The 15,120-nt window shown below is 46.5% G+C and overlaps 1 protein-coding gene across 1 annotated transcript; it reads right to left on the minus strand.

The window, feature by feature from the left end:
* Positions 1 to 579: 579 nt before the first annotated feature.
* ING2 (inhibitor of growth family member 2) lies at positions 580 to 14,674 on the minus strand. The gene is made up of 2 exons (XM_075610651.1): positions 14,202 to 14,674; positions 580 to 1,385 (listed from the first exon to the last, which is right to left on the minus strand). Exons 1-2 carry the CDS (start codon positions 14,419 to 14,421, stop codon positions 718 to 720), a joined length of 888 nt encoding a protein of 295 aa, XP_075466766.1. The 5' UTR covers positions 14,422 to 14,674; the 3' UTR covers positions 580 to 717.
* Between the last annotated feature and the right edge of the window lie 446 nt (positions 14,675 to 15,120).

Below are 15,120 nucleotides of genomic sequence, written 5' to 3' on the forward strand. Positions count from 1 at the left end.
CAATTAAGGTAAAACGCTTTTCCTACCAAAGCCCACGTTCTCAATGTATTTTGTTGGATTTTATTATACCCCAACAAGCCCACGCCGACGTTAGTTCAAGCCAAGTCAGAACACATCACCCGAGATTAAATAGACCTAATGGCACAGTGCTTGTGCTACACGTTGGTGACCGGGGCGGTTATTAAAACAAGAGAAGTAGAAGCATTTTAAATGATATCTGAAGTTGCCTTGGATACGATCGTCAGCACTATAAATTAAAACCTGTGTTAGTTCCCTTACTTTCTGGTATTTGTTTTGCCCACTGCATGCTTAGTCCCATACCTCTCTCATAATCTGCCCTTTGAAATAAACGTCCTGCATAAATCCAATATCTTTGCAGGGTAAGATAAACAAGATAAAGAATAGATTCCCTGCTGCAAAAGGAAATCTTCAGAAATATTTAAAAAATACTTGCACTAATCTGATTTTTAAACCCAACACCAAGATTTAACCCATTAAATATTTTGCTTGCTTCTGGGAGTGGATCTTTCAAGGAACTAAAGAACCCTGTAAGTGTGGCAAATCCGCAACAATAAGTCATAACAGAAGAACGAACAACTTTTAATACTCCAATACTATTAAAAATGATTGCATGTTACCTAAAACACAAATATACTTGTATACATATTTAAAAAAAAAAAAAAATGTAACTCTTTAAAAGTTATTTTTTCCGTTGTACTATCTCGACCTTCTATCCTTTTTTATTTTGTCTGTATTTTTGGTCATTGTTTTTTCGTTATCGCCCCTGCAGTCTGGACAGTACCATTTCCCCTTTGGTTTATAGGTAAGTCCAACACATGAGAAATGGAACCACTCTACTGAACACTCATTGTCACAGCCTATCATCTCCCCATAGGACACTTGATTGCACAAGCAGTACGTGGGCTCATTGGGATCTATTGCGAAATGAATAGGGGACATCTCCCTTTCTTGTTTGGCTTTGGAACGTTTCTTCTTCTTAGAGGACTTTGTCTTCTTTTCTTTAGGGGGCTGATCCTCACATTCGTCTATCCCATTGACCATATGACACAAGTCCCGGCTCTCGCTATTGCGTTGCCTGCGAGGTCTTCGCGTAGACCTTTCAGCTGGGTTTGATTCGACTTTTTGTTTCTCTGTGGACTTTTCAGTCTCTGTTGGATCGTAGAAGCCCTTGCATTGGGCTTCCATTTGCTTGGTCCGATTCTCTACCAGTTCAAGCACCTGAGTTACTATCTGTATCTTATCATCCCCCAGCTCCTGGCTAACAATCAGTGCTCTCTGAAGCTGTTGCAGTAGCCGCTTCTTCTGGTTTGGATCACTTTCATCTTTTTGTTTCTCAAACACATCATCAATTTCTTTCAGTGCCTCTGAAGTAAAAAGAAATAACAAGTAAATATTTAGTGGTCATGAAAACTTTCAGTTCTGATTTATATATTTGGAAAACAAAAAAACACTTAAGGATAACTCAGGTTTGTGACAAACTATGATTGGAAACCCAAACTCCAATAGATTGTCTAGTAATTAGTGTACATGTGTTTAATTATTTCAGTAGATTTCAATGTTATCATAAGAACCTTTACAACAGGCCTGCACAACTCGTAAAGTGAGAAGGGCCGAACTGCTCCAAGGAAAAAAAAATTGGGCCGCACGGGTAAAATCATCATCATCATCATCATCATCATCATCATCATCATCCTTTCTCCTCCAGCACCTATCATCCTCAGATATCTCCCCTAGCACCCCTCATCATCATATTACCACCAGCACCCTTCATTATCATCCTCATATCACCCCCAGAACCCCACTATCAACCTTTGCGATACTCCCCATCTATCTCTCGTACCCCCAGCTCTCCCCCTCACCCACACACATAATACTCCCCCTCCACATCAAACACACAATAACCCCCTGCACACCACACACATCCCACCCCCTGCACCTCACATCACTCTCCCCCCCTTGCACCTCACATCATTTCCCCCCCCTTGCACATCACATCACTCTCCTCCCTACAACTCACATCACTCTCCCCCCCTGCAACTCACACCACTACCCCCCTACCTGCAACTCACACCACACTCCCCCCCCTACCTGCAACTCACATCACTCTCCCCCCCTACAACTCACACCACTCTCCCCCCCCTGCAACTCACACCACTCTCCCCCCCCCACCTGCAACTCACACCACTCCCCCCCCCCCCACCCCCCCTGCAACTCACACCACTCTCCCCCCTCACAAGGAAAACAGAGTCGGGCCCCATAGCAGCAGCCCCTTCCATTTCAGCAGTCCCCCCAAGCCCCTTTCATTTCAGCAGTCCCCCCAAGCCCCTTTCATTTCAGCAGTCCCCCCCAGCCCCTTTCATTTCAGCAGCCCCCCCAGCCCATTCCATGTCAGCAGCCCCCCCAGCCCATTCCATGTCAGCAGCCCCCCCAGCCCCCCTCCCATGTCAGCAGCCCCCCTCCCATGTCAGCAGCCCCCCTCCCATGTCAGCAGCCCCCCTCCCATGTCAGCTGCCTCCCTCCCATGTCAGCAGCCCCCCTCCCATGTCAGCAGCACCCCTCCCATGTCAGCAGCACCCCTCCCATGTCAGCAGCACCCCTCCCATGTCAGCAGCACCCCTCCCATGTCAGCAGCCCCCCTCCCATGTCAGCAGCCCCTGCTTACCTGCGGTGGCGGCGGCGGCAGGGAAGCGCGAGGGATGCGCGCTCTAGCAGCAGACCCGGAAGTTCCGGGTCGCGCTACACTGCTAGAGCGCGGCCCCGTGCTGGAGGAGGTTAGGTGAGAGCGCGCACAGACAGTGCTGGAGCGCGCTCCTACTGGAACGCGTCCTGTCCCTACCAGGGATGGGGGGGGGGGTAAAGAAGGGGGGGTTGAAGGGGGTCCGTCGCGCCCGCACGGGGTGCCCCGGGCCGTATGTTGTGCAGCCCTGCTTTACAAATTGTCATAGTCCTCTGAATCCCAGCATTACCTGTGTAACACAAATGACTAACGGTATTTATTTTGCATCTTTACAAATCATAATATTTATAAAGCAGTACGGTTTTTTTTTTAAAAGAACATGTCACTAGACTAATACCTCTAAAAATTAGAAATCTAGAAAAATAGTGTCACGGTGACTAGAAAAGTGAAATCCACCATTAGTTTGTTTTAGATACTTTCCATAGAATCCAAGGACTCTAAATAACAGATTGAAAACCGGTTATGGTTATATTTAGTATACAAGTAGTTGGATAAAAATGGTTATTTAGCATTCCTTTAATAAAAAAATTAAAAAAAAAAAAAAAAAAAGGGAAGGCAGGAGTGGACCAAAGAATAAGGAAGTTGCATTTATATATAAACTGGAAACAGACTGCAAACGCACAATTTGGAAAAAAACTAAAATATTTACTTGGTGCCACAACTTCCACCCAGAAGTACAAATATATATATATATATTTTTAAATGTACGTAGCACACTGATATCAATACTTGCTAAACTGGAACTTTACTCAAACATTCACAAAGAAAACAGAACAATACATTTTGGGGCAGCAGCATCTTTGTAAGATCACCCCAGTATAATAAAATGAAAAGCATAAAGTACATATATACAATAAATTAGCTCTCAACCCCACCTTGATGGTTCCAGAGCATGGAGGCATCCTGGCAATGGCAGACAGCATACCCAGTGCTGAAACCATTGTAACTTCATATTTATGTGTTTTTAAATAAACATCATAGTGCCAACAGTAGACTCCTCGGGGGACTACCGAGAATGCCGCCCACCATTACCCAAATGTCTACACGCTCCGGAACTGGCATTTTTTGCCATCAACGGGGTGGGAGCGAGTGCTAATTTCATATATAAACATTATACTTTAATTTTGTTACACTGGGGGTGATCTGACGAAGGGCTCCTGCCCCAAAACGTTACTGTTCCATTTGTGAATATGTTTGCGTAAAGTACCACTTTAACAAGCACTGCTTTTGTCCAAGTGTGCGCCACAATTCTGTTCTTTTTCCCCCCAGGTTGCGTTGATAAGAAAAAAGGAGGAGAGGTGCAGACTGAGGTTTAAAAGTTTAATCAGATTGCGTGGTTGCCAGGATCGCATCCGTTGCTGGGGGCAGGCGGCCAGACCCTCGGGCACTGAACGGGTCAAAAAGAAACCACAATAATCTTACAGTACAATTCCTACAAGAACATACCACAGGGCTATTCAATCCGCAGTTCATGGGCCAAATCCAGCCCCTGAAGGACCAGGCTAATTTCTTTGCAGTTGCTCAGGCACGTAAAAAAGTTCTTTTCCCCACCAAAAATTGAACTCAATATAATGCGAAGGCGATAAAAATATATGCTACAAAAGTGCCTGCAAAATGTTGAAAGCAATTTAAGACAGACACACACACACACACACACACACACACACACACACACACACACACACACACACACACACACACACACACACACACACACCATAATACTTCTGGCCCTTCTACTTGTAAACTTTTTGCAAATAAGCCTCTTGGAAAATTACTTGAAGAGCACTGACATAGCATCAATATTTTACATGCTTTGCCATCAAACAATCATCCTCTGTATGAACACCAGACTGAATTTTAAAAAGAAGCATTGAATTGCCATTTTAAAAAACTTGTAGTATACGAGTTCACACAACTGATCCATTTAGGTTTAAATTGCAAGTAGTTGCTCGGTGACGATATAGATATGCTCTGCTTTTTGGACTCCTGTGGGGTCTGAATTCTTAACAGGTAACGTTCACCCCCAACAGAATATACTTAGTAAGTGCTCTCCACAGGATACCCTTTAAAGTATGTTACCAACTTAATTTTTATTTTGTTCTGTTAAAAAAGGCCCAAACCCTGCAGTAGTGTTCACATGGCAACTCCTGCTGTTTATTCTCACTTTCTCCACCAGGCAGCACAGTGCTGTTTTGCAACAAGCTACAAATCTGATCAGGGGAAAAAAATAAATCTTATTTTAATCTACTGAAATATGGTTCTTTAATGTCTAAGCAGCAACATTAAATAATGGTATACGTCTCGTTTAGTAAGAAAAAAATAAAGATGAGCAGGGAACAAACTACTTACATCCTTGTGATGTTTAGGGGGTAACTGGGCTCAATAATAATAATAACAAAGGCCAAGCCCGTCTGGTTACCCCTGATCCATGTTTTGGGGTCCGCTATTGGAGAGAGTCAGCTATTGGACCCAGGGTCTGCATATGTATTACTAGGTGTTAATGTAAAATATGCGACATTAGAGATTTTTTGTGTTTTTACCTTTCCAGGGGTGCTGGGACCAGGAGATTGCTGGACTGAGTTTCAGGGTGGGTTTTGCAGAGAAAGTCTTGTCAGATTGTGGCTATGTAGCGGGGTCCCTGAGTTACGGGATACCCCAAAGATGTACCCGAATCAGGTAGGATTCCCAGGTGCATTGAAGCACAGTGCTCCGGTCAAAATCCTACCCTGGAAACGTTCTTGCGACTCACCGCCAGGGTTCCCTGCATCAGCACAAACGGGAAAGGTAAAAAGGGGCATAGGGGGATCAAGGTATCCCTGCAACATACACTGGGTCCCTATTATAAGGGGGATGCCTGTTATATGCCCAGGTTACCCTGTATCCAGTATAGGGGTTCAGGGGGTGCCCCAGCTATGTGATAAAGCTGTCAGGCTTTTATTTGTGTGCTAAATGTAAAGTCAAGTTTCTACAATGTAGCAGGGATAAGGCCAGTAAGAGTAGAGATGATATATTCTTATTCTATCCCTGACACCAGAAAGGGGGACGTACACATTGTAGCACAAAACACAGTGTAAAAGTATATTTTATTAAAAGGTACATTTAATAAAGGGATATATGCTTTGTGCACAGTAAAATGAGGCACAGAGATGGAAAGTGTCCCTGTAGCTGCCGGGATCCCTAGGTAAAATAAAATAGGGGTGTATGGTATCCCCAGAACGGTACGGGGCTCCCTAGTATAAGAGGTCAGGGGGTACTCCAGCTAGGTGATAAAGCTGAGAGGTTTGTCAGGTTTTGCAGAGTGTAAGGTATATTTTATTAGCAAAATGTATTACAGCATATGCTTGTGCATTGTACCAAGCTGGTGCCACTCTGTCTCACTCAGAGCTCTGGACTTGAAAGGCTAGGGGTGTGAGAGCCATTTGTTCAGGATGGCTCAGTAGTGGCCACATCCTCAGATCAAGGGACCTGATTCACACCTCAAGCTGGTCTACCCAGACGGGCCGGAGACCTGACACCGTGGGTGGCCGGAATGGAACAGAGGGAAGAAGGACCACATGTCACCTGCCCCTGTGGACAGTCAGAGGTTTAAGAAACACCGTTTAGTAGTCTCAGATTGGTTGCTAGGGAAATCTTTTTGGCCCCTGAGAGGGAGAGGGTTTTTTTGAGAGGTTTTAAAAACCCTTACGCAGCTAAAATCTGGCAATTCTCCAAGTCTCTCTTAAAAGGTTTTTAAAGTGTTTCCAGCGAGAAAGAGGCAGGGCTCTGCTTCAGCACAGTCTGCCTGGAATCTTTGTAGTCACAAGACTATTCAGGGTAAACTTCTGGATGTGATGTCCCTGCACCTAGGAAATAATAGTTTTGTTACCCCAGTCCCAAGTAAGTGTGCTTATTCTCTGTATTTTGTGTAACAGTGGGTTTGCCTATAATAAGGGAATAAATCACAATTTATTTCATCAACACGTTTTGCTCAATGAAATGATCCTGATTATAAAGGTGTAATTACCTGGTCTCCCGTGACAATTCTACTTACTGTACAGTATCATATCTAAAAAAAAAAACGTCATGGGAAGAACTGCTTCAGACATAAAAGTAACATTTCGGAAGAAGAGTCCCTGCTCCGAAAAGCTTACAATCTAAATGGTAGGTAGGAAGAACGTACAGAGACAGTAGGAGGGAGTTCTGGTAAGTGTGTCTGCAGGGGGTCAAGCTTTATGTATCATGTGTCCAGTATTATCCACAGTGCTATTCATATGCTTCTTTAAGCAAGTGGGTCTTAAGGTGGGTCTTAAAAGGTGGATAGAGAGGGTGCTAGTCAGGTATTGAAGTGAAGGGCATTCCAGAGGTGTGGGGCAGTCAGTGAAAAAGGTTTAAATGCGGGAGAGGGCTTTAGATACAAAGGGGGTAGAAAGAAGGCATCCTTGAGCAAAACGCAAGAGTTGGGATGGTGCATAGCGAGAAATTAGGGCTGAGATGTAGGGAGGGGCAGAAAAGTGTAAAGCTTTAAAAGTGGAGGAGGAGAATAGAGTGTGAGATGCAGGATTTGATAGGAAGCCAGGAGAGGGATTTCAGCCAGGTAGACGCTGAGACAGATTTAGGAAAGAGTTGAGTGATTCTGGCCGCAGCATTTAGGATAGATTGTAGGGGAGACAGGTGAGAGGCAAGAAGGCCGGACAGCAGGAAGTTACAGTAATCAAGACGGGAGAGAATGAGGGCCTGAGTCAGAGTTTTAGCAGTCGAGCAACAGAGGAAAGGGTGTATCTGTGATATTGCGGAGGAAAAAGCGACATGTTTTAGATACGTTTTGAATGTGAGAGAGGAGTCGAGTGTGACTCCTAGGCAGCGTGCTTGGGCTACCGGATGAATGATAGTAGTTCCAACAGTAATGTGGAAGGAGGTAGTAGTGCCAGGTTTGGGAGGAAGTATGAGGAAGGAGCTCTATTTTTGCCTTGTTAAGTTTAAGTCGGCGGAGGGCCATCCAGGATGATAAAGCTGAGAGACATTCAGAAACTTTGGTCTGTACAGCAGGAGTAAGGTCAGGGGTTGAAAAGTACATTTGTGTGTCGTCAGCATAGAGGCAATATTTAAACCCAAGAGATGTGATTAGGTCACCTAGAGAAAGTGTGTACAGAGAAAAGAGAAGAGGTCCCAGGACAGAGCCCGGGGGTACCATCACAGAGTGATCGATAGAGGAGGAGGAGGTGTTAGCAGAAGAGACACAAAGTACGATGGGAGAGGTAAGAGGAGATCCAGGATAGAGCTTTGTTATGAATAACAAGAGTATGGAGAATGTGAAGGAGAAGAGGGTGGTCTACAGTGTCAAATGCTGCAGAGAGGTCAAGTAATATGAACAGAGTGTAATGACCTAGCTTTGGCAGCATGGAGGTCGTCAGTTATTTTAGTGAGGGCTGTTTCAGTCGAGTGAGCAGTGCGGAAGCCAGATTGTAGAGGGTCTAGGAGAGAATAGGTGTTGAGAAAGTAGAGCAAGCGAGAGAATACAAGACGTTCAAGGAGTTTAGAGGTAAAAGGTGGGAGGGACACAGGTCGATAGTTAGAAAGACAGGTAGGGTCAAGCTTGCCGTTTTTGAGTAATGATATAACTGTTGTATGTTTGGAGGAGGGGGGGGGGAGAGAAAGGTACCAGAGTAGAGGGAGGAGTTAAAAAAATTTGTGAGCGTAGGGATTATAGTAGGAGCAAGAGGTTTTAGGAGAAGGGAGGGAATAGAGTCAAGAGGGCAGGTAGTAGAGGGAGAAGAGGAGATCAGCAGTGACACATCCTCCTCTGAGACAGCAGAAAAAGATTCAAGGAAGGCAGGAGGAGAGTAAGGAAGGGGTGTAGGATGGGAAGAAGAAACAGAGGGGATGTTCTGACGTATGGATTCCATCTTTTCCTTAAAATAGTCAGCAAAGTCCTGAGGTGAGATGGAGGAAGAAGAGACAGCTGAGGTTGGTTTGAGTAGAGTCAAAGACAGAGAAGAGTAGGCATGGGTTAGACTTGTGCGTGTTGATTAGTGAAGAAAGATAGGTTTGTTTAGCCTGAGAGATGGCAGAGTTGAAACAGGATAGCATAAATTTGTAGTGAAGGAAGTCTGCAAGAGTGAGATTTCCTCCAGAGGAACGACTGCAGGAACGCAGCATGCGCGTGTGGAAATTTAGCCAGGGTCTGGGGTTAGAAGGGTGAGGACGGCAGAGGAAGCGGGGCATGTAGATCAAGAGAGGAGGACAAGGCAGAGTTGTGGTTCCTGACCAGGTTGTCAGGGTCTGTAGCAGAACTGAGAGAGGAGAGGGAGGAGCGTAAAGTTCCAATGTTTATTACCATTTGGACTGACAAAAGTGGTCAAGTAGTTCAAAAAACAAAAATCAGCGTCTTGACGGCGTCAGAGAGCCGGATCTAATAACTTACTTACACGTGTATTACTACTGTGAAGCGCTATATACAGTAATGGCGCTATATAAATAAAGACAGACAGGACACTTGCCATTTAAATGCAAAAAGCCCTGGAGTTGCTAAACATAGGAGAGTGGGTGACTAAGAAACAACAAATAAATAAATAAATAAAATAAAGAATAGAAAATTAAAGTATTCTTTATTTTCGTTTAAAATTTCCAGGTAATCCTTGTAAAACACTAAAGGTTTTATAATCTCTCTCCTTTAACCTCTCCCTTGTGCAACTGATTTTTTTTTTACACTAAATCGGTTTTGAAAGGAAAAAAAAAAAATCTGCTCAACGAAAAGTGGAGAAGATATGAGGGACAATAAAAAGGTAACAAGCTAGGCTTGCTGGAAACCACACCGTCATTATTCAAACTACGTTCTTACTGCACACCTGAGGGAGGAGGAAACATGATTTCCATGCATTCAACTCATCCAGCTCCCCCAATAAAAAGTAATAATAATTATATTCCAAAGAAGCTAAAAAAAACAACCAAAATATGTTTGCTTTAAACATTATTTCATTTGTGTAAGGAAAACAATTACGCCTGTGTATACAGGCACTGGGCGATACTGCTTAAGGATGTGATAAGGACGTGTGAACGTTCCCAGCAGTGCTTTTTGGTTTTTTTTTGTTTGTTTTTTTTAGAAAATGCATGATTATATTTAGAGACATACCAGGGAATTTTGGACTCTGTAGATAAATCTCATCTTTCAGATGCAGGGTTGAACAGTTGCATATTGCAGCTTTGATCTTACCAATGTGGTAACGCAAAAAATAACCAACAGTGAAGGGGTTAATGAGAGGGGGTTGGGCCACAGTTCGGGGGCAGGGCATTAAGTGGCTGTGATACTGGGGAGTCTCCTCCCTGCAGGGTATTATGCCTGTGACCCTCCTCCTCCCCCCTGCCTGGTAATAAAGCATGTCTCCTCCTCCCTGCCTTCTGAAGGCTGTAATATAGTGCACGCGCTACCGTGCGCGTCAATGATAATTGGCTGTGTAAGCCAGACAAAGATGGGGGATTCCGGCGCAACTGCAGATGACTGACTCAGAGAGGCTGCTGGGATACTTCCACAACTTTATTAATCCAAACACACAAGGGCTAACACCGCATTCTCCCCCTCAGGGAGAATGCGGTGTTAGCCCTTGTGTGTTTGGATTAATAAAGTTGTGGAAGTATCCCAGCAGCCTCTCTGAGTCAGTCATCTGCAGTTGCGCCGGAATCCGCCATCTTTACCTGATTTCCCTCTGACGGTGGCACGCAGGAGTAGCGGAGGTGAGCAGGCCCCAGACCGGAGATGCAGGTGAGGTAAGCAACCTACAAACCCCTGCACCGGTCAATTCCGTGGCCCAGCGGAGCTCCCTCATGCGCTACCCCAGTGACTGACAGCAATACAGTTTGCCACATCGCACACGGAAGCGCAGGACAGATCTCCACAATCTGTGTAAGCCAGACGTTTGTATACTTGGGACGCGCACGGCCGTGAGCGGTGGCGGGGAAGACCAGAAAACATACAAAATGTTTTTGTATTTTTGCGCTGTTGTCGCGCCACTATGAACCAATCACAGCGTGGCCTAACGCTGTCATGTCATAGCCATGCCCCCTAGCTTGCCCTATACAAATGAAACGCCCGCACCACGTTGGGCACCCACATGTGCACCATCGCCTACTATATAAACAAGCCTAAGGCAGAGTCCCTGCTGGCGCTGAGTGTGCTCATGCTTGGAGAGCGCTCCAAGGATGAGCGCCGGGTGTCCTGCATTTACGCATGCGGGAGGGGGGCATTGCAGGTAGTTGAGCGCGCTGGAAAGTATACATTTTTTATCTAAGTGCCGAGCGCCCACGCACGAGCACAGCGCGAGCTTACATATATCTATATATGTAAGCAACTGCCGCGAGCGCCTCCCGCTCAGCGCTAGCGCTGCGGCGAAGGAGTGCACGCGATAGCGCTCTGTGACGCCCCACGCTCTGCTGGGCGATTTGTGGCCAGCGAGGTACGCCGGGGGGGGAGGCGCGGCCATGACATCACGGAGCTGGTTCGCCCTCATTGGGCAAACCAATCACGTGACGCGCCAGCGAGCAGCATATTCAAATTTGCTTGCTTTGGCAAACAGCTAAGCCGCCGTTCAGGCGCTCGCGCTGGCCACACACATTGCAACAATGTGTTTCATCGCAGGCAGCGCGTGTGCGCGCGCCCACTCAGCGTCACCCTGGACGAGGCCTAATAATGCATGAGCCTCTCCTCCCTGCCTGAAAATAATGCATGAGACCCTCCTCCTCCTCCTTGCCTGGTAATAAAGCACGAGACCCTCCTCTTCTCTGCCGGATAATGCATGAGACTCCTCCTCGTCTGATAATAAAGCATGAGACCCTCCTCCTCTCTGCCTGGTAATAAAGCACAAGACCCTCCTCCCCCTGCCAATAAAGCACAAGGCCCTCCTCCTCCCCCCTGCCAATAAAGCATGAGACCTTCCTCCTCCCTGCTGGTAATAATGCACGAGACCCTCCTCCTCACACTTCTGTCTTCCTAGGCAACTCCATCCCCCAGCGGACGTGACGCTCTCTTTCACTCCCTGCACACCCTGACAGAATCAGCAGCTTTACCAATAAAACCCCCAACCGTAGGATCCCTCATAGGTGGAGGAGCTGCACTGAGAGAGTGAGAGTGCTCACCCTAGTCTCCCAGAAGCAGAGGCTCAGGCCTTGCCCCCGCTGCCTACTACGAGAGCCCTCCCCGCAATGGCGCCGGGCCCGCTGCGAGGGGTGACGTCATGGCCGCGCCCCCGTCACTTCCCCGCCACGCCCCCCCCAGTCTCTCTGCCTCCAGTGAGCTGCAGACCGGGGAATCGGCTGAACGTGCCGCCAATCTCGCGGGCGCGCGTTACAGCAGCGTTACCGGGGCCTTAGCCTCAGGCTTCCTGTGAACGTCCAGGTATTAGCAGCACACATAATCGCCCGCGGTTTCCCATAGGGAAGGGGGCTACACCTGCATTACATAACAGTACAAAACACAGTCACCCGCACTCCCAAATAACGTGCCCCCTATGTCTGAAGGCATCAACATGACCATCTATAGCAGATAACTTAGAATGCATTTGGAGACTTACAAGTACTTCTGAATATGATTATTCTCTTTGCTGATTGTGTATTACAGTCAGGTTAACACACATGCATATCCTCCAATTGTACCCATTTAGGAGGAACTATACCTATTTCTTAAGCCCTGTACCTTTTCATAGCCGCTGTACCCATTTCTGCCTGTGTGTGATTTAAGGAGAGCCAAGGTACACTCTGCTGCTTGCTTCCCATTGGATCAAGCGCTGAACCTTCGGCTAATTTACAACAGTGTTTTAAAGCAGGGGAGCGCAAACTTTTTTTGCTGCACCCTCCCGCCTGCTCTCCTCCGTTGTGCGCCGTCAAATTACGCTGCAGGGTCGTGTGACGCCACCCGCGGCGTCATTTGACATCACGTAACCAAGGCAACCGTGACATCACATGACCCCGCTGCGTCATTTGATGCCGCATTGCCATGGCCACGTGCCCTGAAGCCGGCTGAATCCCGGTAAGTAGAGGTTGCAGAGGCGTCGCACGTCCCCCAGCATTTAATTTAAATGTCTTGGGGAAGAGCGCGAGAACTCTGCAACCGCCCGCGCCCCCCCAGTTTGCGCACCTGTTTTACAGGAAAGATATGGATATATATCTATATATACACACACAAAATAAAGAATACAGAAATAAGTGTATTTATTTGTAAATGATCCTTGCATACAATGAATTGCATGCGTTAGGGTGCCTTCACAGGAGGCCCTCGTTAGAGTGTAAGCTCTTGTATCCCACATTGTTCTGTGCCAAAGTGTATCTATCTTCATATGCCCAGTGTTGGAGGGTGTGCGTATGGCTAGATGATGTTTGCAAACGACACTGTTGGTCTATCCTTGGCAATGTCGAAGTGTTACGTGGTGACCTGGGAACCCACAGCCCAGTGTTTCACTTACATGTTGAAATATCCTGACCGCGTCAGAGAAAGGAGGCGTCGTTTCAAAGCGACTCATGTTTATACATCATTAAGACATTTGTCTATCGAGTTCAACCCTATGTAGAGTTTAGATGACACTCATCCTATATTTGTATTTACAGTATATTGATCCAGTATAGTAAAGCAATGGGCTGGCCTATGCAGCTCCTGGGTAGGTCAAACACCAATCCGTAACAAGTATAGCAACACTGCCACCCAACCTCTTCCTGGGAACAGCCCCGATGGGTCATTACTCGCTAAATAAAGGCAACACGACCTGTCTTCATCTCCACTTTCCAACATGGCTGAAATTATTTCAAAACTAGAAACAGAAGTGCTATCAAAAACACTCAGGGAAACAGAAGACTTTTTTGAAGACCAGTGGTGCTTAAAACTCCAGTCCTCAAGGCTGGTGGCTCAATCAGCCACATGTACTGAAGCAGTAATTGCCTTAAAAACCTGACCTGTTGGAGGGGGTGGGGGGCTAGAGTTGAGCAGCCCACTGGTAGACAATGCACTTGCCTCACTTCTGGGGAAATGCAGCAATTGAATCTCCCTTCGCTGCCACGGGGGGACCCAGCAAAACACATCGGTGTGTTCTGCGCTGCACAGCGCTCTGGCAGCGAAGAGGTTAAGTACACATTGAATTGTTGGCTCTTTGCCATAATCGGATCGTACTTTTTTTTTTTTTACGTGTAAGTTTTCCCCAAACACGGTCCAACGCTTCCAACACCAGTTAAAAAAAAAATAAAAATATATATATATATATATATATATATTACATATATATATATATAGTTTGACACAACACGCACACAGGGTTACAATAGATGGAGGCTGTCCCGGAGCTGTGGCAATTACAGGAGTTGCCTCATTGTGAAACCCACTGATCGGCGGCTTTAAAGCCCGTGACAGACCAGGCGATGTGTCCGCACAGGGTGAAGGGAAGGAGGCAACAACAACAAAAAAAAAACAGCTGACTCGTGAACCCACCTCGATATTTAGTATCAATCTCCCGCAGCAGAGAGACGCTCCTCTGGATCTCCAGCGGCAGGGACTCCACGCACTCCAAGTAATCCTCCACATACTTCACCAGCTGGCTGCCTTCTGCCACCAGCCCCCCGGCACCGCCGCTACTACTACTACCGGGGGAGTAATACAACGGCGGCGGCGGCGGCTGATGCTGCGGTTGTTGTTGTTGTTGCCCTAACATGTTCCTTCTGTAGCAAGAGCATCCAGCAAAAGTTACAGAAGCGAGGATGGGTGTGAAGCGGGGGAATCAAAGATCTGTTTAAAAAAAAAAAAAAAAAAACTATACAAAAAAAAAAAAAATGGGGGTGGAGTGTACACGGTAACGCGGTTGAGCCCGCCCCTTCATTCGCGTTTGCTTCTGAGTGATGATGATGGTGGAGGAGGAGTTAGTGAGTGAGGATCCTGCCCCGGCAGTAACGTGCTGGCTCTGCTGCTCCTGTCTGTCTCCTGCTCTGTAAAACTCGCTCTGGGGCCGCATTCCAATTTGGAACGCGGCGGCCGACGCTCTGCGCGTGCGCGAGTCTCTTTGCCTTATAAGGTTGGACGCCATTATTTTTTTTCGTCTATCTGATTTTTTCCTTTTCGGATTTTCCCGCATTTCCTCCGGGCTGGCGTTGATTGGCTGGAAGAGAGGGCGGGACGTGAGGGGGGACGAAAGTGGGCATGGTTATATTGTTAAAGAAGGGGCAGGAACTGAGTTACTTTTGTAAGTCACGCCTCTTTTTTTTTCCAGTTTAACTCATTCGCTGCATGTAGAGCTTTAAAGTGTAAAACATGCACATCAGCAAGATAGAAGTGAAAGCAATGGGGTCTCGATGCAAACCTTAGTAATGGTAGTACTACATTGCAGTCAACTACCACATTCAAAAGGCTCATATAG

This window comes from Ascaphus truei, chromosome 1, assembly GCF_040206685.1.
Source record: "Ascaphus truei isolate aAscTru1 chromosome 1, aAscTru1.hap1, whole genome shotgun sequence".
Classification (NCBI taxonomy): Eukaryota; Metazoa; Chordata; class Amphibia; order Anura; family Ascaphidae; genus Ascaphus; species Ascaphus truei.